The sequence below is a fragment of the Lepus europaeus genome, chromosome 4, assembly GCF_033115175.1.
Source record: "Lepus europaeus isolate LE1 chromosome 4, mLepTim1.pri, whole genome shotgun sequence".
Taxonomy (NCBI): Eukaryota; Metazoa; Chordata; class Mammalia; order Lagomorpha; family Leporidae; genus Lepus; species Lepus europaeus.
In genome coordinates, this window is record NC_084830.1 from 10,827,836 (window position 1) to 10,853,216 (window position 25,381).

Below are 25,381 nucleotides of genomic sequence, written 5' to 3' on the forward strand. Positions count from 1 at the left end.
CAGAGGAAGGATTCAACAAAGAATGCTAAAGACAAAGTTACTAAATTTATATATATATATAATATATATATATATGAACACACACACACACACACACATCAAAGAGAGTTACAGTTTCACGTTCCCCTGCACTGAAGTCTCATTTCTACTGCCTGCCTGTCCACTCGCCTCACACACCCAGCATTTCTAGATCACTATTTCCATAATATTTTTAAGGCACTTGGGCTTATATAGTTACCTTCTACTTATCTTCCACTTGCCCTCCTCTTCCAATCAATGGTGCAATTTCTCTCGTGATTCCTACATTCCCATTCTCACGAAAATTGCCATTTCCTTCTCTGTAATACAGCTAGCTTTATACCCCTCCATACACAGGATACACTTTTTGAAATTAAGGACTGCTTTTTTCAACTCTGCATTATCCACCACGCTATGCCCTGCAACCGCAGGCACTAAACTATCTGCCAGATGGATGAGCCCCTAAGAGAAACGGGACAAGAGAAGCTGAAAGAACATCTATGACTCCGAAAGCACACTGACAGTGTCTGTGACTGAACTGACTACACAGATTATAACATCCCCAATGCCATCACTAGAGCAGAACAGGTGAGACATCATCAGCTAAATGGCTCTGGGTTTTGCCTCACGGTTCCTAAGCTTCTGATTTTAAAATACCTTAAGCTCTTGTCAGAGGACACATTCTAATGTCTAAGACTATAAACTTCAAACCTTTAAGAAGCAACCACATGACTTCCCTATGGAAATCAAATGCAGAACCCCACAAACACCAGACTGCTCCAGCTGAAGCTGGTTCAGGCACAGGGCCGACTGCTCAGGGATTTCAGCACCCCTTCCACACAACAGTCCTCACAATACCTCCATGGCAGGCATTCTGAAAACACTGGCTCTAAAAGTGGGTCGCGCTTCCCTGTGCCACCCTCCATCGTGGGCCAAGAACAACAAGGAATCCCCAGGAACAGACAATAAAGATCCTGTGCCAGGGCAAGGAAGCTTTGTAAAAATACCTTAAATAGAACTGACATCATTTTCTTGAAGCTGGTACAGTAAGATACACTTGGGACAGCCTCCCAAAAGTGCCCCATCCCTGGAAGACCACGCAGACGGAACCAAGGGGAAAGGCAGCATGGAGCAGATAAGCCACTCAAACCTGCTGCTAATCCGAGCTGTAAAATGCAGAAGAAACTGGACCCCTGAAACTCACACGGTCTAAGCCAGCTAAGAGAACGGGAGAAGCCATGGGAACTTGGCCTCGGAATCCTAGTGGTTAGGTATTTGCCCAGAGTGCCCTCCCCCTGCAGATGTCCTGGAACCAGTAGCTGCAGATGCTGCGATGTTAATGTGAGAAGCAACTATCTTGTTCTGACAACATGCTGATGTTCATAAAGAATTTTACCTCTCAAGCACAGTTATATAAATTTCTATGGCATCTAATATCTCTATACTTTTTCCATTTAGTGGATCAAACAGCTAATATAATGCTTTTAATGGAGTTCCTGAAATGAATCAGTCTAAATCAGATATCACATAGGCCCCTCCTTTCAATTTCCATGCCAGTCCTGCAGCCAGGCACAGTAACTTCTGAGATCGTAGAGGTGGACAATCTCAAACTCAGACACCTTACATTTCACTGTTTCAGCTCAGCAGGATGGAGCTCCATTTGCAGTTAACTGCAACCACAGCACAGAGAACTTGGAAGCCAAGACAGCTATTCAAAAAAAAAAAGTCTATTAAATAGCAGGGGTGTGAAGAACACTTAGCATTCTCCAGTTCTGCAGGAGAAATACCTTGGAGTTTAAATAATAAAAAAAAAGGGAGGGGGGGAGGTACAGTTGAATAACTCACCAACTAAGAATAAAAAAAAAAATGGCACTTAGAAAGATAGATCTCTTGAAGACTACAGTGCAAAAGCTTTAATAGCTAATTTTAGAAAAAGCAAACTCTTGGGGCTAGCACTGTGGTGCAGTAGGTTAAGCTGCCTCCTGCAATGCCAGCATCCCACATGGACGCCAGTTCGAGTCCCAGCTGCTCCACTTCCAATCCAGCTTCCAGCTAATGTGCCTGGGAAAGCAATGAAAGACGATTTGAATGCGTGGGCCCTACACCCACATGGGAGACCAAGAAGAAGACCCTGGCTCCTGGTTTTGGCCTGGCCCATCCCTGGCTGTTGTGGCCATTTGGGAAGTAAACAACAGATGGAAGATATGTTTCTCTCTCTGTCTCCCCCTCTCTATAACTCTGCCTTTCAAATAAATAAATGAATCTTTAAAAAAATTTAAAAAGAAAAAGCTAATTCTTGATCCAAAAGTACAACAAAGAACCTGAGTAGTGATTCTTTCTTTCATGAAACTAAAATCATGCTATATAATAAAACGCAGTTACAAAGCAATAAATATGTAAAAGGAAAAATGTTACTATGTGGAGATAAGAAAATTAGTATTAGCTTCTGCTTGCTTTAGAACATACTCAAGAGCTAGTTCATTTCAAGAACTGAGAGAATTTTGACAGGTTTGACATATTAATCATAGGAGAGATTGCCAATATTCATTTTGTAATCATACTTTCCTAGAATTGTATTCACTCTATAATGTATGATCATTCCAAAAATAACCTACAATCTACCAACAAGCTGAACTCCTACCTAATGAGTCATCTGAACTTTTCAGGTTTTCATGACTGAAATTACTACATAGTAAGTTAGAAATTATTCCTCCTTTAAAAATATATAAATTATAAGAAAAAATTATTTTACTTCCTACTCAGGAGCAACATAACCCATCAACCATTACTCAGTCATTCACTGAATTTTACATTTCCTCACATGTGACAGCAATCAAAGACCAAATGCTCTGTTTTCCTAAGCCAGTATACACAGCCAACACTGATCAGTTACTCAGTTATCTTTTATTTATTTATTAAAAGTCACAGTTACAGAGAGGTAGAGGCAGAGAGAGAAGGAGAGATCTTCCATCCACTGGTTCACTCCCCTGATGGCTGCAATGGCATGAGCTGTGGTGATCTCAACCCTGTAGCCAGGAGCTTCTTCTGGGTCTCCCATGCAAACGCAGGGGCCCAAGGCCTGGGCCATCTTCTACTGCTTTCCCAGGCCATAGCAAAGCTGGATCAGAAGCAGAGCAGCCAGGACTAGAACTGGGGCCCATATGGGATGCCAACACCACAGGCGGAGACCTAACCCTCTATGCCACAATGCAGGCACCAACAAGTAACATTTTTAATAGTTGCAAGATATTTTGTTGTCAGATTGTTTTATGTCAATTTGCATCACTCCTCCCTTACCGGTATGTTTCTAGGCCTTGACAATTTTATAAATAGTACTATGACAGACATCTTGATGCAGAAATCTAAATTCAATCTGCTTTAGATCACTTCCTTGAGAATGGATCCCCAAAACTGCAATTACTGGGCCAGGGGCATAAATACTATCAGAGCAGTTGAAAACACATCACCAGGGGCCGGTGCTGTGGCATAGCAGGTTAAAGCCCCGGCCTGAAGGGCCAGAATCCCATATGGGAACTGGTTCAACTCTCGGATGCTTCACTTCCAATCCAGCTCCCTACTAATGAGCCTGGGAGAGCAGCTGAGGATGGCCCAAATCCTTGAGCCCATTCGGTGGGAGACTCAGAAGAAGCTCCTGGCTGCTTGCTTCAGATTGGCTCAGCTCTGGCACTGGCAGCCATTTGGGGAGTGAACCAGTGTATGAAAGACCTCTCTCTCTCTCTCAGTGTTACTCTGGTAATCTGACAGTACAAACATTATCTCAGCTTTTTTTTTTTTTTAAATTATTTATTTATTTATTTGAAAGGCGGAGTTGCAGAGAGGCAGAGACAGAAAGAGATTTTCCATCTACTGGTTCATTCCCCAAATGGCAGCAACAACCATGGCTGCTCCAGGCTGAAGCCAGGAGCTTCATCCGGGTCTCCCACGTGGGTGCAGGGGCCCAAACGCTTGGGCCATTTTCTGCTGCTTCCCCAGGCCATTAGTAGGGAGCGTGATTGGAAGTGGAGCAGCTGGGACTTGAACTGGCACCTATTTGGGATGCCAGTGCTGCAGGCGGCAGCTTTACCCACTACACCACAGCACTGGCCCAGCACTTCTTTATTACTAAAATTGATTTCCCTAAAATCTTTCTCAATTATTGTACTGTTTTTATAATAAGCATAAGTGGGCAATCATGTAGGACTGGTGTTTTGCTATTGGATTTGTACAAATACTATAAATACTATTATTTTCTATTTGATATTATTATTATTATTATTATTTTGACAGACAGAGTGGATAGAATCCGGTGCCCCAACCGGGACTAGAACCCAGTGTGCCGGCACCGCTAGGCGGAGGATTAGCCTAGTGAGCCGCGGCGCCGGCCTCTATTTGATATTACTTTTGAATCCTTGTTCAAACTGTTAGTCATGAGTTTCACAATGCTGCTCCCCAATATCCCTGTCGTCCATGGAGGCAGAATGTGAGCACGCCCAGAGTATCCCTGTGGCCTGCATTCTGTTATCATTACTCAGCTTAATGGCATACTTGAGCTGCCATGGTTTCATAATGACTGGACTAAAATTCTTTTTTTGGTTTCAAAATTCTATTTCACCTTTCTCTCTATATAGTTCCTTCTCTTGTGATTCTACAATTCTTAAATTAAATCTCTTCACAGATACTGATTTTAGAAAAGCCATACTAAACATTCATCTACATAATAATTAGGAAGATTCTGGTATGCTAATAGAGAAGATTAAGACAGTAAAACAAAAAGAAAAGCATGTAAACAAATTAGGAGACTGGGGTGGGCGTTTAGCCCAGCAGCTAAGACACCCAGCATCTTTCATCAAAGTGCCAGAGTTCAATGCCCAGTTCCGGCTCCTGACTCCAACATCCTTCCCTGGGAGACAGAAGTGATGCTCAAGTGACTGGGTTCCCACACCCACCCACATGGGAGACCTGGACTGCATTCTGGCTTCTAATTTGGGGAGGAAAAGACAGCTGCAGCCATTTGGGGTGTGAAACAGCTGATGGAAGTGCTCTCTCTGCCTCTCCAATAAATAATACTTTTAAAAAAAAAGATTTATTGATTTATTTGAAAGGTAAAGTTAGTGAGGGTTCACTCCCCAAATGGCTGAAATGGCCAGAACTGAGCTGATCTGAAGCCAGGTGCCTCTTCTGCGTCTCCCATCTGGGTACAGCATCCTAAGCACTTGGTTCATCCTCCACTGCTTTCCCAGGTGCATTCAGTAGGGAGCACCACTGGAAGTGGAACAGCTGGGACTCTAATCAACACCCCTATGGGATGCCGGTGTCGCAGGCAGTGGCTTTACCCACTACGCCATGTCAGTCCCTAAATAATACATTTTTAAAAGGGGAAAAAACAGACAGAAATGTAGGAAAAAGTCCTTAGGATGGCATGATGTACTTAACAAAGAATGGTCTGCTTTGTTTTTCCAAAGGACACATCTCAGTGTGCCTTTAAACCACTTGAAATTATATACAAAACTTTGTGGGAGAATTTGCATTTTTCTGGAGAAGAATAATCAAGGCTTTTCCCAATTTTCAACAGGGTCCACTTGACAAATATGTTGAAGGCTTCTTAACCTACACAAACAGCTCATGTCCTTTCTTCTAATTCATGCCTTCCTCCCTGGAACAGCTGAGGGCCTTTGGGATTCTCTATTTCTGAGAATGTCTGGGACTCCATTTCCTTCAGGGATATCAACAAAATCCTTCCTACCACCACCACAGGATAAAGGGGAACTTAACTTCCTACAAAGAGGCTTCTACAGTGAAGACAGTTCCTGACACACAGAGTTTGAGATGGAACTGGTGTTCATACAGAAACACCATATAGGGGTTGGCACCGTGGCTTATTGGGAAAAGCTGCTATCTGCAGTGCCGGCATCCCATATGGACGCCGGTTCGAATCCTGGCTTCTTCACTTCTAATTCAGCTCTCTGCGATGGCCTGGGAATGCAGAAGATGCTCCAAGTGCTTAAATCCCTGCACCCATGTGGGAGACCTGGAAGAAGCTCCCGGCTCCTGCCTTTGGATCAGCTCAGCTCAAGCTGTTGCAGCCATCTGAGGAGTGAACCAATGGATGGAAGATCCATCCCCATCTCTCTCTCTCCCCCTCTACGCAATTCTGCCTTTCAAATAAAATAATAAACTATATAATTCAGAGGTACAATGAAAATAAATGACTCCTTCTTTAACAAAAGATAGAATCACACTTTCTAGTATCTGAAGGTAAAGAGCAGTAACAAATATGCAAAAAGGATAACATGACAGCCACACAGAATCAAATTTGTCTGCTGCAAGCCATCCCACTACTACAGAAACTGTATATGATAACTGAATTATTTCATACCAGATTCGAGCCATGTAATGGATAACATGTGATTTCATCCTAAGAATTCTAAAAGGGCCTGTGCCTCCCAGAACAAAAAGGATTATTTCCTTTATAAGGGTATATGGGTGAGACAGGGGACAAAGCTGTTACAGTGAAAATCACTGCTCTGGAAAACCAGAGAAAGATAGCTGCAGCAGTTTTTGGTTTAAGTTACCCATTCCAAATCACCCAAAATGGGAGTCTAGGCAGACAGGGTTCCCAAAATAAACCTGGGCTCGCTCTCCCATCTGTCTAGCTACTCAGACAGTATATTTTTGGGAGGTGCTTAGGAACTGTCTGGAAATCCTCAAATGGATACGTGAGGGTATCAAGGGAGGGGAAGCTGCCTACCCAGGCTCCCACAGGAACCTGACAGGGTCAATCCCAGGCCAGGGTCAGGAAAGACACTGCCTTGCCCCAACAGATAGATCCCTACACCCTAGACCAGGACTGCAGGCTGCTGCACATCTGGGTTGAGATGGCAATCTCTGGGGAACAGGCTGCAGGGAACCTGGATGGTTAAGCAGGCCAGGCTGTGGGTACAACTTAATCTATAACATTTAAATATTTCGAACAGGGATTCTCAGCCAGGTACAGTTCTGTCCCCTGGGGGACAATCGGCAATGTCTGGAAACAGGTTTTGTTCTAACAATTTCTGGGGCAGAGAAAACTTGGTTATTACTGGCTTCTACTGAGTAGAGGCCAAGGATGCTGCCAAACATTCCACAGTGCATAGGACAGTCCCTAGCTGCCCTCCAAACAAAATCTATCTGGTCTAAGGCATTAACAATACAAAAGTTGAAAAACTTTGACTTAGACTTTGATTTGAAGGCCTCCATTTGTATTATTTTCTCAGATCTCAAAAATGTTACAGGCAGGTCTGCTGAGAACCTAATCATGAACTGTAAAACTTTTTTATTTATTTATTTTTTTTTTGACAGGCAGAGTAGACAGTGAGAGAGAGACAGAGAGAAAGGTCTTCCTTTACCGTTGGTTCACCCCCCCAATGGCCGCTGCGGCCTGCGCACCGTGCTGATCCAAAGCCAGGAGCCAGGTGCCTCTCCTGGTCTCCCATGCGGGTGCAGGGCCTAAGGACTTGGGCCATCCTCCACTGCACTCCCGGGCCACAGCAGAGAGCTAGACTGGAAGAGGAGCAACCGGGTCAGAATCTGGCGCTCCAACCGGGACTAGAAACCGGTGTGCCGGCGCCACGGGTGGAGGATTAGCCTATTAAGCCATGTCACCAGCCAACTGTAAAACTTTTATAACACTTTATATGAAAAAAATTATTTCAGGTTATGGGAGGGTATTATAGAATAACTCTCTGACTCCAACAGGATTCAATCATTCATTTCTTCAACATTTATCAAGCACCTGTTATGTAACCAGTCATAGTGCCAGGCAAAGGTGACAGTGTTAAAACAAACTGATAGGATGTGACAACTCCTGTCTGGCTCAGAGCAGTGCAGTAAGAAAAAAGAATCAAAATTTGGAAGTCGGACATATCTAGTTCTAATCCCAGCTCTATCACTGACTGTCATTAGGCATGTCACTTCCCTTTCCTGACCCTATTTGCTCCATCCATGAAACAGGTCAAATCCGGTCTCCCTCGATGATAATTCACTTAAAGCACAAACCGGTATGCTGTGGAACCACTACTCAATATTTAATTCCTATTACTAAAAACAGGAAGTCTTTTAAAGTAATCAGGGGGCCAGCATTGTGGTACAGCTGGTTAAGCCACCACATGGGACACCTGCATCCCATATAGATACCAGTTCAAGTCCCAGATGCTCCACTTCCTATCCAGCTCACTGCTGATGTGCCTAGGAAAGAAGATGGATCAAGTACTTAGGCCTCTGACACCCACATGGGGACCCAAATAGAGTTCCTGGCTCCTAGCTTCAGCGGGGCCCAGCCCCAGGCATTGTGGCCATTTGGGGAGTGAACCAGTAGATGGAAGATAATCTCCTCCCTTCCTCCCTTCCTCCCTCTCTCCCTCTCTGTGTGTGTGTATGTGTGTCTGTCTGTCTAACTCTGCCTTTAAAATAAATAAACCTATCTTTTTTTTTTAAATTAACCAGTAAGTAGGAAATTATTATAATATGCCTATAAAAAAGTCACTATGACTATGATGGTTTAAACACTTTCAAGTAAATTAATTGCTTCTTTGCATGGCATATAAAGCCCTTCAAATATAGCTCCCATCTCCTCTCTGGCCTTCTCTCCTGCCACCTACAAAATCTTTAATGCAGCCCTAGGTCTCATAAGCAGGACAGACTGAAAGATGAGATCTTGACAGCAACCAAAGCAGGTCAAACCAAAGGTCACTGTGAGAAAGAAAAGTCTTCAGCTACAACTTTGGATACAAAGGTGCTGTGTGAGAGAAGACAGAAAAAGGAGGAGAAAAAGAAAATGAAGAAAAGGAGAAAAGAATAAGAATATGAATAAATGAACAAGTGTGAATAAATGAACACAAAAGGCTCAAAAGCCAGTAACATGATTGACTAGGTCAAGTTTGCAGGTGTTTAAAAGGAAACACATGAACCAGCAGCCATCCTTCATGTTACAATTCATTCTGTACTTCTCTTTATGAGAGAAAAACAGATTGAAAAATAAGTTAAAAATAATTTGTCTCATCTAAGGAAAAACCAAACATGGAATGACTACGTTACCATATCCAAACAAATATATCCAGATATCAATGCCAATAACTAAATGAGGAAAGAAAGCATTAACCACACATAATTCCTGAAAGCTTGGTTTAATAGCAAATAATAGTTGGGAATTTTGGTTTTCCCTAACATATATATTCTAACATTTCAGATATAATAAAAGAGCACACTTTGGGGTCAGCACTGTGGTACAGCAGGCTAATCTACCAAGTGATTATTGCAGTGCCAGTTTGAGTCCCAACTAATCTGCTTCCAATACAGAGCGATGTTAATGTACCTGGGAAAGCAGCAGAGAATGGCCCAGGCACTTGGGTCCCCACCACCCACACAGATGGAGCTCTGGGCTCCTGCCTTCATCGTGACCATTTGGGGAGTAAACCGGCAGATGAGGAAGCATGGATCTCTCTCTCTCTCCCTCTCCATGTATGTCACTCTCCCTTCCAAATAAATAATAAATCTTTTTTAAAAAGAGAACATTATGCTGGACCTGTTCTGAGGCAGGTTCTCAGAGCTACAAGAACCCCTTCTATGTTAGTAGTTCACTTAAAAAGTTTAAGTTTGTGCCTATATAACCAGGAATCTACTTAGCACACCTGTAAAATCCACAGCCTCCCTCCCAGACTTCTGTGACAACATGCAAGCAAAGATGTTAAACTCTGTTGTAAGTTCACAGAAAAATTTCATCTAAATTTTAGCCTTATACCTGTCTTAATGAAATTCTAAATTCCATCTAAATTTTAACTTATACCTGTCTTAATGAAATTCAAGGAAAAAAAAAAAGACCTCAATGCTGGGGTGGGGCAGGTTATGTGTGGTCATTATATTATAGTTACTGATTACAGGGGCCACGTTTGTTTGAATCCTGATTCAACTCCACACTTTACCTTACAGAAATCGCCAAAACTCAGAGTGTCAGCCTCCTGATAGGCAAAATAAAATGACAGGATTAAGAAGCCTGAATATTCTTTTCTTTTCTTTTTTTTTTTTTTTTTTTGACAGGCAGAGTGGACAGTGAGAGAGAGAGACAGAGAGAAAGGTCTTCCTTTTTGCCGTGGGTTCACTCTCCAATGGTCGCTGCGGCTGGTGCATCTCGCTAATCCGAAGCCAGGAGCCAGGTGCTTCTCCTGGTCTCCCATGCGGGTGCAAGGCCCGAGGACTTGGGCCATCCTCCACTGCCTTCCCGGGCCACAGCAGAGAGCTGGCCTGGAAGAGGGGCAACCGGGATAGAATCCGGCGCCCCAACCGGGACTAGAACCCGGTGTGCAGGCGCCACAAGGCAGAGGATTAGCCTGGTAAGCCAGGGCGCCGGCGTGAATATTCTTTCCAATTTAAACACTGATTCAGAGTTTGAAAACCTTTGAAATCAAAGCCCCCCTTAATGGTTCTGCGAACAAAGAATGAAATACAGGCTTTCAGAAAAATGAAGCGTCAAATTATAGGTCTGTTGCTTTGAAAAGGTCATTCAGTGACAGTCCTGAAATCTGTGCCTAATGACTGCTTCAAACTAGAGTGAAGGGCCACAGAATTGTTCCTGTGTCTCAGCAGCTTCCTGCCAGCAACCTTCCGGCTAGCTGTGTTCTCAGAGAATATGGATCTCCAAAATTACTCCTGTGAAGCAGCTGTTAACATTCACAAGATACACAAGTGTTCAGCCAGTAAGGTAAACCACATCTGGCTGGATTTCATTTATCAACTGGTCTCAAAGACTGACTACCAATATTTCAAATGAGCATTGAAACAGCAACAGTAGAATAATTCTATGACTCGGCACAGGGGTGGTTCCATCTGGCCTATGGGCCAAGTAAGGTCCACCCAATCATTTGGTCTGGCCTTGCCAAGGCAACCACAGGAGGAACTCAAAATATAATAAATCTATTGCAGGCTAAATCTTTAAGTTGATAATGGTGTATGGCCTTGAATGATGTTATACACATACAAATGGCCCTTGGCAGATAAAAGGTTGCCCAGCCTGACCTACAGCAAGGGCTGCTTTCAGAATTCTAGAGTCTGAGAGACCAGAGAGATCATTCCCAACCTTTTGATTTTACAGAAAAGCATATCATTTATTGAGCTAAAATTCTTTAGAATTAACTGGCAGAGTTTGTGAGCCTCTCAAGCTTTTCACACACACACACAGTGAGAGAGACAGAGACAGAAAACCATTTAGCTCATCTGAACAGATTTTCTTGCTAAAAGCAAGCCTAAAGAAACAAACTTTTGCTTTCTCGGCTTAGATGCTTAACATGTTGGAAATTCACTGCACACAAGGAATCTAAGAAGCACTACTGCTCACTGCACTACCCCAGGAGCTCTGACCATCAAAGGAAAGGTAAATATTACTCCCTTCATACTGGCACCCCCCCGGCAGCACACTTTTATTCCAACATTGAAAATGGACCATGACAAGGACAGGCATTTGGTGCAGCAGTTAAGACACAAGTTGGGATGCCTGCATCTCATACTAGAGTGCCCAGATTCAAGTGCTGTTCTGATTCCAGCTTCCTGCCGACGTGCACACCGGAAAGCAACAGATGATGGCTTAAGTGCTTGGGTCCCTACAGTCCATGTGGGCCACCAGGGCTAAGTTCTGGACTCCTGCCTTTGGCCTGGCTGATATGGGTCTTGGGGGAATGAACTATAGATTTCTCTCTGTTTCTGTCTCTTTGGTTTTCAAATTAAATGAAAAATAAATAAATTTATTTTAAAAAGAAAATGTAGCGTAACAACTATTAACAGTGGTAAAACAAGCATTTCACTTCCCTGCCAGCCAAGGAGTGAAATCTGCATTCTTACTTATGCAAATTACATCAGCAGTTCACCCTAAACTGATTTTTGCAGAGTAAATCAAACATTTTAAAAGGAGCAAGTTTCCTATACTCAATGAAGCTAGATTACTCTAGAACCGTGTGGGGAACACCTGGCCCGCGGGCTGTGGGAGGCCTGTGAAATCATTTGGTCTGGCTCTGACCAGGCAACCACAGGCAGGACTCAAAATTCAATTCATCTATAGGCGGCCAACTTTCAGTTGATAATTTTGGATGGTCCCTGGGTGATGTTATAAATATCCAAACAGCCCTTGGCAGAAAAAAAGGCTCCTGGCCTCTGCTCTAGAATCTAACAATGTGCTACATTTCTTGGGGTGCCGACTGGCATTTTACCAACAAATTACACTGGAAGCCTCAGCTTTGTAGAACAGGTGTCCAACCCCTCCCCCTGGCTTCCTCAGTTAAGATTGACCACATGGCATTTACTGAATACAGTGAACGTGAACCTAGAAATCGTGCACTGACCATCGTGAGAATCACCACGGCAAGTGACATTCCCGAGATTAGAGGAATGCAACAGAAACATCAACCGCAGACTTATACACTGGGTACAAATTCCAAGAAGGAGAGCAAAGGACACAATCCATGGAACGAAGAACAAAATCCACCCGCTCATGAACAAGAACTTAAAAGCGACATCCAGATTACTAAAAAAAAAACGTGCCACCGTGCAAAAGGGAACCCTTCTAAGACCAGGACCTAAGCCCCCTTGACCCATTCGCTAGACAAAACCTGCATCGGAGACTGACCTGGAAATTCAATTTTTCCAGTTTCCTATGTCTTCAAAAACAAAACGAAGAGCGAGTTCTGCATTCTAGGAAATAACATTTTCTAAAGTCCGCAGCACGTCCTTGAGGAAGAATCCCGTGTCCACCACCACCAGGCTTCCCGCACCCAGGGCCGCTGGGGTCAGGGCCACCGCATCACCACCCAGCCACCACCCGCAGCACTGTGGTACTGGCGCCGGTCCACACCGCCTCCAACACCCGGAGACTCTCACGCTTTACCCTCGCGTCGGGGACAACCCGGGATCCCGAGTTCGATCCTGCTTCGGGGGGGGGGGGGGGGGGACACCCGCACCGGCCTTTCCACAACGCGCCGCCCGGGGCACTCTGAAGCGGGCGTCTCCACGGCCTCACTCGAGGGGCAGCTACTTCACCACCCGGACGTGTCGGAGACGGCGAGGGTCCGCGGCCCCCGGGCGCGCCTGGCCCCTGAGGTGACAGGCGATGGCGCCGGGGGCAGCTTTCTCCTGCGACGCCGCGTCACGGGCTGCGGGAAGCGCCGGGCTACCGTCAGCCCTGCCAACACACCAGCCGCGCGTCCCAAGCAGGCCCCCCGAACGCGTGGGCCTCAGTTTCCCCACCTGTGCAACGGGCGCGCAGCCGCCGCCGGGCGGGATGCCTAGCCCGAACCGAAACTAACTCAGCGGCTCGCCGGCATTTCCTGGGTCTGCGCAGCGCCTCCCGCTTCCCCCCGCCGACCCGGGCGCACGGCCCGGCCCGGGAGCGCCCAGCGGGCCCGCAGCCTCCCAACGCCCCCCGTCCGGCCCGGGCCCGGGCGGCCACTCACGGGTGGGCATGGCGACCCCGAGCCGCGCTCGCCGCCGCTCCGAGGCTCAGCGGGGCCGCGCAGGCCGCGCCGACGGCATCACGACGGCCGGCGCCGGGCCGCTGAGGCGCAGACCGGGCGAAGGGCGAGGAAGCAAGAGCGCAGCGAACGGACGCGGAAACCGCGGCTCCCTCAGCGAAGCCAGCGACAGGGCGCCCGCGGCGGCCCCGCTCCGCGCCGGACGACGCGCTGGGCGGGCCCACGCCCGTGACGTCAGCACGCCGCCGCCGCCGGCTCCGCCCCCTGGGCGGAAGCGCGCTGGCTGGGAGCAGGTGTCGCGGGGTGGCGGCGGGCACCGGGTAGTCTGCGCGCCGGGCTGCGCGCTTCCTTGAACTTTGCAGTCCTGGTGGCCTACGAGGCCCTCGTTTTTACCCATCCGTGCTCGGGTGCGCCGCTCTGTGAGTGAGCACGGCGGCTTCGAGGGCTGAGACTTGTTCTTCTCAGGCCTTCGGCGCGCCGTGCAGTCCACCTTCCCCGAGGGCGGGCGGTCCCTCCCGGGCAGGGCTCCCCGGTGACCTCACGGGCATCGAGCTGAGCGTGCAGAGATGTGAACGCGCCCGGGTGACCTCGCAGAACTGCTAAAAAGCGGGTCCCCCTGGGTCACGTGTGCGGGTGGCTTGCATGCACGTTTGCATTGGAGAGCCTGTGTCCTGGGGAGAGGCACCCAAATGCGCGTTCAGAAGTGATGTTCCGTACTGAGAGCAGGTAGGAGCCAGGAAGCAGAAGGCACACGGTAGAGAGCTGACGCACAGAGGGCCAGAGCACAGTTCTTCAGAAACTACAGAAGTAATGTGCATACTGGGACAGGCAGCCATCTGTGTCCGTGGGCTCCACCGCAGCAGATTCTACCAAGGATCAGTGGTTTAAGCCACTGGCCTGCAATGCTGGCATCAGTGTGGGTGCCAGTTCCAGGGCAGCTGTTCCACTTCCCATCCAGCTCTCTGCAAATGCACCTGGGAAAGCAGTGGAAGATGTCCCAGGTGTTTGGGCCCCTGCCTCCCACCTGGGAGACCCCAATGGAGTTCCAGGCCCCTATGTTTGGGGACTGAACCAACAGATGGAATCTCTCCCCCCTCTCCCTGTAACTGCCTTTCAAGTAAATATTCTTAAAAATCCACAAAAAAAAAGTGTACGAAACATGCACAAACCTTTTTTCTTGTCAACAATACAGCATGGCAACTATAATGTGTAGGTTTTTTTGTTTGTTTGTTTGTTTGTTTTTGACAGGCAGAGTTAGAGAGACAGAGAGAAAGGTCTTCCTTCCGTTGGTTCACCCCTCAAATGGTCACCACTGCTGGCGCGCTGCCGATCCAAAGCCAGGAGCCAGGTGCTTCCTCCTGGTCTCCCATGTGGGTGCAGGGCCCAAGCACTTGGGCCATCCTCCACTGCACTCCCAGGCCACAGCAGAGAGCTGGCCTGGAAGAGGAGCAACTGGGACTAGAACCGGTGCCCCAACCAGGACTAGAACCCCGGTGTGCTGGCGCCATGTTGTTATCTTATATAGGGTATCTGAGCATCCGTGGATCCTCTAGGGTCCTAGAATCAAACCCCTAAAGATGCCAACAGACAAGTGAAAGGAAAAACAGGTGAAACAGGAATTAATAAACAACTGTACAAGCAAGCTTGCTGTTCATCCTGTGACCGTCCCATGCTCTTTATCGGGAGAGTGGCATTCAGGAGCAGGGTAGTCAGCATGGTAGAGGAGTCACGGATGAGCAGGCAGCTGGGGGCCTCCATGCCCACGCAGAAGATGGTAAGTGAGGGAGAGCTCCTAGTCTTACTGCAGAAAAAGAATCCCTGGATCTGTTGCCTGCTGGCTTGGAGCAATAGAGACATCTGCTAGTTATGTAACTCCAAAGTCGGAACAAGAAAAGCCCCGGTGCTGGGAGAGTGGTAGACAAGTTGGGAAGTGAGGTTGTTTTCTTGCAGGGTGAGGGTGGTGACAGAAGGATGTGAGTTTCTCCTTGCGGTACTGAGCATGGGGTGAAAGCCAAGGGAGACATCTTAGTGACTAGATCAGAAGGCAGGTGGCCTGGGCATGCTGCCTGAAGGTGGGCTGATGGATCTCAGGGTGGGAGATTTGCAATCTTGGATTCACAGACAGAAGCCAAAGCCAAGTGTCAGAGAGAGCCCTGTGAGGGTGGATGTGGAGCTGGCGAAGGCGCAGACAGAAAGATCAGAGATCACAGTGCCCCAGCAGTCAAGGAAAGATACAGTCCAAAAAGGCAGACATCTGTGCTTAGCATGAGTCAAAAAGGTAGAAAGGTGCTGAGATGGACTGGTCTGTGAAGTTTTGGTTTGTTCTGGTTTCTAATCTCCTTGGTCTTTAGATTTTGTATTATTGCCAAAAACACGATCAACAACCATATGTTCTGAGAAAGGACAGATGGAAGTCAGGAATAATGGGGTTGTAATAACTGGGCGATATGAAGTGTGCTTTTTCTTTTCCTGCTTTGTACACACAGGATCTGAGGAGCACTAGCACCATAGAGACCCTGGTTTCCTATCAAGCCCTTCCAGAGTTCCACCTGTGCAGCTTCCTCAGCGCAATGATTCCACCACTATCCGTTGTTGGTTATCTGAGAGGCAGAAGCAGAGAGAGAAGGAGAGACAGAGGTCTTCATCCACTGGTTCACTCCCCAAATAGCTGCAAGGGTAGGAGTTGGGCCAATCCGAAGCTAGGAGCCAAGAGCTTCTTCTGGGTCTCCCACGTGGGTGCAGGGGCCAAAGCAACTTAGGCCATCTTCCACTGCTTTCCGAGGGCATAGCAGAGAGCTGAATCAGAAGTGGAGCAGCCAGGACCTGAACTGATGCCCATATCAGATGCCAGCACCACAGGCAGAGGCTTAACCTACTATGCCACAGCGCCGGCCTCAGGTACTTTTTCTGAGACCGCTTTCCTGTCCCCTGTTGCAAGCACCCTTTCCCTATCCATGCTTTCTGCACCAGTGCTTCTCTCTTAAAGCCCAAGCTGGACTGGTAGGAGCTAGCATTGTCCATCCCCGTCAGTCCCCGCACTTCCCAGCCCTTGCTTGGACATGGTGTGGCAGGCATGGGGATGAACAGCTAGACCCCTCTTCAACAAAGGGCACAGTGCCTTTTGGCATTTGTGACATTTCAGTATTGAGCTCAGTGTTTGAGATCTTACTTTGTCAGGGTGCAGAGCAGGTAGAGTGGCCCTTCTAACATGCAAATCTGACAATACCTCTCACCTGCTTAACATTGTCAGTGGCTCATCCAGGTGATCAATCTATGATTCAGACCCTTCAGTTTAACAGAAGAGCATGGGAGGCCTTTCAGGACCTGGGTCACAGACCTCTCCAGTTTCCCTCCATCACACTCAGTGTTCTGCTTTCCCGGCCCTGAGGATCTCACAATTCCAGAACCCGTCCTGCAGGACTCTTCCGCTCTTCTGCCCATGCTGTGGCCTTTCTTAGACCTTTCTTAGACCCCGTATGACTTCTGTTCTTCCATCCCAGCTCCTTGTGAGTGGTTAGTGTAACTAGGAAGGGCCCAGGACCCAGTGATCACCCTCCTTGGTATGTCCCCTGGAAAGTTTCCCAGAAAGGTCCTGAGAAACACGGATAAGGAGGTTCACACTAGCATGGCTCATGCTAGTGGAGAGTTGGAGGCCCCCCAGATATTTGTCGTTTGTAAAATATGTGGATTCATAATACTCTTGATGCATATCAGCAACATGACTTGCTCTTAAAAATATAGAGTTGAATGAAGTATCTACTTGTATAAATTGAAAATACACATATAAAACATAAGTTTTTACAGTTGTGCATAAGGAATGGAGAAGAAAAGGAGTGGGAATAAGGAAGTCAAGGAAAAAATTAAAGGGCCGACGCTGTGCCATAGTGGGTGGAGCCAGTATCCCATTTGGATGTAGGTTCAAGTCTAGGTGCTCCACTTCCAACTCAGCTCCCTGCTGATGGCCTGGGGAAGCAGTGGAAGATGGCCCAAGTGCTTGGACCCCTGTACCCATGTGGGAGACCTGGAAGAAGCTCATGGCTCCTGGCTTCGGATCGCCCCAACTCTGGCCATTGTGCTCATTTGGAGAGTGAACCAGTAGATGGATGATTCTCTCTCTTTCTCTCTCTCTCTCTCTCTCTCTCTCTCTCTTTCTCTCTCCCTCCCTCCCTCTCTATGTCTGTAACTCTGCCTCTCAAATAAATAAATAAATAAATAAATTTAAGCACAGAGAAAGAAAAGAAAAAGATTGACAAAGGAGGTGCTCTGTACAGATAAAAATATACAAGGGATGACAAGTGTGATTGCTGTGCCTGATCTTAAGAAAAGGTCAAAACTATTGTTCACTCCAAAAAGATTGTCCTAGGCCACTGAATTGTCTTTAAGTTACTTTTTTCAGGGTCCCAATGCTGTTTCCATCATATCTCTGAAAGGACTCATTGTCTCTCTTGGAGAGTGGCAGGTTGCAGGCGCTCCCAGAAATAACTAGAGAAGATTCTAGGAAAGGCTGCTGAGACCTTGTATGTGTGATTGAGCTGAAGAAGGCATGTAATTCGGGCATTACCATACATGTGTTTATATCTGCCATCTGGTCAGTTCTGCAACATTTGTTACATAATGCCCTGCATCTTAGTCAATAATAGTACCAGTTTAGTGACTTATAATGCTTCAAAAACTAATCTCAAGTTCAAATCAAGAAAAAGTTCACTAGCATGTAAATAGAATACGTTTGTATGCTTAGTGACACTTTTTCAGAATATATGCCATTAAAAATAGAAGTTTTTTTGTCCCTTAGTGTTTTATTCCTCCTCCAAAAATAATTAAAAGATCAAAATAATATTAGAGAGGGCATTTTCCACATCCTCTTAAGCATTAACTTTTAGCTCAAATTGCCCAAAATAGCTTTACTGCCAGTTTAGTCCAGTGTTTGCTCCAATTTCTAAATTCTGCACTGATGATTCACTTTTAATTAGACCACCTTTTAGTGCTTCAAAGGTAATTGCCAGCAAATTTAGAGTTCATAAGAAATAACTATAAGGATATTTACTTCTCCCAAAGACTTATTCTAATAAGTATCGATAATGCAGTTTGAAGTGCTCGTTGCATAGTTTTCTTTTTTGCTAGATATTTCTACCAGTGATAAGCCCTTTTATTTTATTTGTTTTGTTTCATTATATTTTATGCCTGCCAATGCTTAATTGTGACTCAAGGCTTCCCAGGTCTAATGAGATATTAAAAGCACAGATTTTTGGGATCGGGCGCTATGGTGCAATAGATTAATCCTCCACCTGTGGCACCGGCATCCCATACAGGCACTGGTTCTAGTCCTGGCTGCTCCTCTTCTTATCCAGCTCTCTGCTATGACCTGGGAAAGCAGTAGAAGATAGACGATGACCCAAGTGCTTGGGGCCCTTGCACACACATGGAGGAAGCTCCTGGCTCCTGGCTTCGGATCGGTGCAGCTCCGGCCATTGTGGTCATTTGGAGAGTGAACCAGTGGATGGAGGACTTCTCTGTCTCACTCTCACTGTCTGTAACTCTACCTCTCAAATAAATAAATAAAATCTTTTAAAAAACCCACAGATTTTGGACTTTAAAAACCTGAATTTGAATCTTTTCTTCCCCCGTACCTGGTTTTTACAATCTTTGACCTTTCAGGATTTAATTTCCTTTTATGTAAAGTGAAGAAACACTGCATTTTGTGGCAGTGCTCTGTGGGCCTGCTTAAAATAGTGGTTCACAACTTGTGTGAACTTTAGAATTGAAAGGGGGAACTTTTATAAAAGCTGTTATTTTAAACTAACACCATAATTTACATATTTATGGGGTACAAGTTGACGTTTGAATATATGTATGCATTATGTAGTCACCAAATCAGGGTACTTGGCATATCCATGACTTTATATACATATCATTTCTTTGTGGTGAAAGCATTCAAAAATCCCTCTTTTAACTTTCTTGAAATATATAATACTATTTGAAGTACACAACAATTATAGTCATTCTTAGGTGTAGTAGAACCCCAAAACTTACTCCCTTTACCTATTTGTAACTGTACACAGTGACTAATGTCTTCCCATCCTCTTCTCCCTGCCTCCTCCCCCCAGTATCTGGAAGCCACTATTCTACTCTCTATGTCTATGAGGTCAACTCTTCTAGATTTCACATATGAGTGAGACCAGGCAGTATCTGCTTTCTGTGCCTGGCTTATTTTGCATAATTTAATGTCTTCTGGGTTCATCTCTTTTACTGCCAGTGGACAGTATCCCATTGTGTACAAATAGCACATTTCTTTTATCCATTCAACTATTGGATATTTAAGATTGATTGCAAACTTTGGCTTATTGTGAATAGTGCTACAGTGAACATGGGAATGCAGATGTCTCTTCCACATACCAATTTCATGTCCTTTGGATATGTACTCAATCGTGGGATTGTTGGATTCTATGGTAATTTTATTTTCATATTTTGAGAAACTTGCATACTGTTTCCATAATGGCTGTACTACTTTACATTCCAACTGACAGCCTTGCCAGCACTTGTTATATCTTGTCTTGTTGATAGTAGGCATTCTAGCTGAGCAAGATGCCATTTCTTTTTTTTTTATTTGTATTTCCCTGGTGATCAGTGATGTTAGTGTATTTTCAGATATTTGTTGACTATCTGTATGTCTTCTTTTGAGAAATGTCTGTTCAAATCTTTTACCACTTTTAATTGTTTTTGTTTTACTATTAAGATGTTTGGATATTAATCTAACGAAGTATAGTCAAAGTATCGAGTGAAAGTAACAAAGTTTGAGGCACTTCACTATCTGATGTCAAAGTCTGCTACAAAGCAATAATAGCCCAAACAGCATGGTACTGGCATAAAAGCAGAAACACAGGCCATGGAACGTAATAGAGGATCCAGAAAAATACGCGTTTATAGCCTTCTGATTTTTTACAACAATTCCAGGAGCACACATTGAGGGAAGGATGGCATCTTTGATAAGTGGTCCTGGGAAGACTGGGTATGAACATAGATACCCAGAATCTCTCAACTGAAAAAAGAAGCTAAAGGTGGATTCAGCACCTAACGGTAAGACTCCAAACTGTGCAACTATTAGAAGAAAATATAGGTAATGTTTGTGACATTGGTCTGTGGCGTAGTGGGTAATGCCGCCGCCTGCAGTGCCGGCATCCCATATGGATGTGGTTTGAGTCCTGGCTGCTCCACTTCTGATCCAGCTCTCTGCTATGGCCTGGGAAAGCAGTGGAAGATGGCCCAAGTCCTTGGGCCCCTGCACCCGCGTGGGAGACCTGGAAGAACCTCCTGGCTCCTGGCTTCCAATCAGCGCAGCTCCAGCTGTTGCAGCCAATTGGGCAGTGAACCAGCAGATGGAAGACCTCTCTCTCTCTCTCTCTCTCTGCCTCTCCTTCTCTTTCTGTGTAACTCTGACTTTCAAATAAACAAATACAATCTTAAAAAAAATACTGTCACTTGGATCCCATGTTCAACGTTCTGTTGTACTTGATCTGCAGCATGGCCTGGATTGGCTTACTTTGAAAGCTCCCTAGAAATTTCTAACGTGCAGCCATGGTTTACACCACCATTCCCAGGAAGAGCTGAAGAAGGGTGAAGCTGTGTTTCAGAGTCTTGTGTATAGTCTGTGCCTTACAAAAAGAATCGCAAATGGATAGGGAGCGAAATCCTGAGAGAGTAAGGTTAATAGTTTTTTTTATTAAATCAGACAAAACAGCTGTAAACCCTTCCTTAGAAACACTGTGATTTTAAGCAATTAGAGGAAAACATTATGTTTCTTTTTCATTTGCCAAAATGCTAGCTATCTTTACCATTTAATATAAGGTATTGTGGAGCTGGTAAAAGAGGGAGAAAAAACTCTATTTAAATAAAGTGGTATTCTAAGTAGAGAGATTCTTTAAAAGACTTGTATGACAACTGGATTCAAATACTATTCGTTGCTGTGCCTGCTGGCCATGGAACATAGTGGGTGCTTATCTGAGGAAGAATGGGGACACGGTGGAATGGAATGACGGAAGATAATATAAAAGGGCACAAAAAGATGAGAAACATAGAATCAAAGTAAGGGAAGGGGATCTGGTTGGTAGATTGGGAAAATGGCCTCACGTTTTCTTCCCAAGGCTGTGTGTACATTCTTTTTCTTTATTTTTACAAAATATTTATTTATTTAAAGGCAAAGTGACTGTGTGTGTGGAAAGAGTGAGAGCGAGAGAGAGAGACAGAGAGAGATGGATCTCCCATCCACTGATTTGCTTCCCAAATGACCACAACAGCTGGAGCTGGAGCAGGACCAGGCTGAAACAGGAACTCAGAACTCCATTCAGGTTTCCCATGTGGGAGTCAGGGGCCTAAGAACGTGGGCCATTATCCACTGCTTTCCCAGGCACTTCAAGGAGCTGGATTGGAAGCAGAGCAGCCGGAACTTGAACCAGCACTCTGATGGGGGATGGCAGAGCCACAGCCGCAGCCTCACCCGCTCCCCCGTAGCACTGGCCCCAGTGTGCACGCTCTCGCAGCTGATTTGGAGGCTCCTCCTGAAAGAGGAAAATCTGTCTCCACCCCCGGATCTGGGCAGCCTGGCCACATGTTTTGGCCAATGGGAGAATGACATTGTGTAAGCAGGGACTTGAGTGTGAGGAAGCCAGTCGTCCAATTGGAACAGCAAGGTCTCCAATATCCTGACCATCACAGACCAGGCCAGGATAAGCCAGCCCCTGCTGAGCACCCAGCTGAACAGAGTCAGAAGTGAGCAATTCACAGGAGACCAGCATTGACAACATACACGGGAAGAACTAAACAAGGAGCTGTTATTTTAAACCAATAAATTTGAGAGTGGTTAGTTATGCGACCCCTAATCACTAGTACTAGTTATCACTAAAACTATAGGTAACTAATAACTAGCATATGAAAATTGCCATAGCAGGTATAAATGATCAAAATCTTACTAGGTGCCATTGCCATGCTAAGTACCTTACATGTACTTTCTGACATAATCCTCACCAAAGCTTTGAGCCTGTGAGTATGAGTAGCCGCACTGTCTTCATAGGAGGAAGCTGAAGGTTAGAGAGGTGACATAGGGCGGGGAAGGGTGACAACAGCAATGGCCCTGGAATCTGAATTCAGAAGTGTGTGCCCCACAACCAAGCCTCTGAACTACAGGAACCTGGGTCACCTGAGGAGTAAGCTGAGAGCACAGAGGAGATTTAGATCGCATGGATCGAGAGAGAATCACTGCTTCACCTCCAGTTTGTCTTGCAGAAAAGAATCAAGTTCTCCAGGGGAAGAATCATGTTTTCCATCTGTTTCTAATTCCTTAAAGAAGGCCAGCAGGTTTCCTATTGATTCTCCTTTTATAGACTGGAAGCTGAAGTGCAATCACCATGTAATTGTTTTTCTTTCACTTGGGAAAAGATAGAAATAAGAAATTGTGGTCGTGGACTACTGCAGATATGTGCAGATAAGTTCTGCTGATACGGATGCTCATTTTTCTCAAAAAGTATATCTTAAAATATTGCACCCAGTCAGAAGTGCAATATGCAATATTTGTAAAAATTCCTCTGAGAATTATTTGCCTATAAACCAGTCTTAATTGTAGCTAATAAGGAAAGGTGGCACATACTTATTAAATTTGCCTTAAATAAAAAAATAGAGTTAGTCACATTTACCTTGAATCTTTAAGTGGGGGTGAGGGACAGTATTTAGAAATTGTAAGAACACTTGATGCTTTTAAAGCAGAAACCCAATTGCAGCCAAATCGTACTGAAAACCAGTGACCCATGGAGGAGAGGTGGTAGCAGACAAGCTTGGAAATATGAAAAACAGATACACCTCCAAAGCAGAAGGCTGAAGCCAATATGAGTGTTTCTGATTATTGTGTAGCACTGTCTTTGTTAGAGAATAAAAGGGCATATGAGTAGTACTTTGAGTGGTCTTTAGGTATAGATTTTGAACTATAGGATTTGTTTTCAAAGCGCAAAATTAGGCCTACCTAATTTACCTAAAGGAGTTCTCTGTGGGTTTTGCAAATGCATGACTCAAACTGCCCTACAACATCCAGAAATGTACACTAAGGGAATATTGTGGTGTTGGGAGCGTCAAAGAGAGCAAACACCCCTTTTAATGGGGTTATCGGTGAGAGACAAAGATACTCAGAGCTCAAAGAGCTACCCTATAAAATCAAAACACCAGATTTGATGGATGCTGAGAGAGGTATTTTTTCCTCCCTAAAGTGTTTCTGGAACAATGATGCATCTGACATTCGATGTCAGTTATGGAAGGGAGGGTTTTGCATACCAGTAGTCGTCATTTCCTGCCTTAATCGTGCTTTGATCTGGGCAATTATCCCAGCAGTTATCATCATTAGTAGGACCACATGGGGTTGGATTTTAATTTAATTTGGACTCCTAATTGTTATAGTGCTTAAGCTGGTTCTAAAAGATCACACTATAATGCAGTATTAAGACAAAAATAATATTGTGTGTGTTCATAATGAGACTAAAGATGATAGAAATGACTGGTGACCTTAAAATTATAGATTATTTAGATTGTAAGTAGGTAAAAAATATTAATAATAGCAGACCATTTTCAAAACTAGGAGTCACCCTGAATGGGTCATGCAGCCAACAAGTTCCATCACTACATTTCCAGCTGACATTTAACAGAAATAATTTTACTTAATGATAGCAAAGTTAATTAAGAAAAAAAAGAACAAAACAAATATCCATGATGCTGTGAACTTAGATATAAAGTACAGTTAAAATCCTGGCTTTATATTAATGAGTATCAAATTTGAGATAAGTCTCAAATTTTACCATCCAGATCTCACTTTTTACGAAATAAAGAGTAGTGATCTGTTACTTCAGCAAAGGTGAGCCAATCAATTAGTCACAGTTTCCTCCTACTGTTGCTCTATAGGAGGGCACTTTAAAAGTTGTTGAAAAAAAGTTGGAATTAAAAGAAGCTTATTTTGATAGCAAAATTTTGAAATATATGCATAGTTTTTTCATAATATGGATTTTTCTTGAACATTTGGAAGGTTCCACTTTATACATGGATTTCAAACATTTTTGTATCAAAATAAACTTATCTTTTAATTCCATTTTCCATGAACTTTTTGAAGTATCCCTGCACAATAAAGTCTGCAGTGAGAATTTATACTCCATGTGTTTCCTGGAAACTCTAGCACCCATTTGCAAATTTCTTTGTTAGAAATATGATCAAAATATTGAAGTGGAGTCCCTTTTGAGAACTAACAGTGAGCTTGTTGATAAAACATGGAACTCAGCCCCAGGAACTAATCATCACTATTTTCAAAGAACAAGTTGATGGGGTGGCGCTGTTGCACAGCAGGTTAATGCCCTGACCTGAAGTGCCAGCATCCCATGCGGGTGCTGGTTCTAGTCCCAGCTGCTCCTCTTCCGATCCAACTCTCTACTGTGGCCTGGGAAAGCAGTAGAGGATGGCCCATGGGAGACACCACCATGGGAGACACAGAAGAAGCTCCTCCTGGCTCCTGGCTTTGGATAGGCACAGCTCCAGCAGTTGCGGCCATCTGGGGAGTAAACCAGTGGATGTGTCTCTACCTCTCTCTGTAACTCTGTCTTTCAAATAAATAAAACAAATCTTAAAGAAAAAAAAAAAAAGAACAAGTTGGTATTTCATATAAGGCCCTAGGGAATCATGAATACAATGGATGAGTGGTTGAGTGAGGTCTTGGACAATGAAATCAGACCCCTTGAAAAGTAAAAAGGTGTTGTTGAGGGTTTTAAACTTTGGAGAAGTCATTGCTATCCAGTAGCATCCGTAGGGCACTCCAGTGAAGCTTAAGAGACATACTTTCCCTCCAGAGAACCAATAAG

At 44.9% G+C, this 25,381-nt stretch overlaps 1 protein-coding gene across 2 annotated transcripts in view; it reads right to left on the reverse strand.

The window, feature by feature from the left end:
• Positions 1-13,678, reverse strand: part of EFR3A (EFR3 homolog A) — a 135,650-nt gene extending 121,972 nt beyond the window's left edge. For both annotated transcript variants that reach the window (XM_062187976.1, XM_062187979.1), the window contains exon 1: positions 13,488-13,678. In XM_062187976.1, the coding sequence (XP_062043960.1) occupies positions 13,488-13,497 (10 nt within the window). In that variant the 5' untranslated portion in view covers positions 13,498-13,678. The remainder of the gene's footprint in view (positions 1-13,487) is intronic.
• Between the last annotated feature and the right edge of the window lie 11,703 nt (positions 13,679-25,381).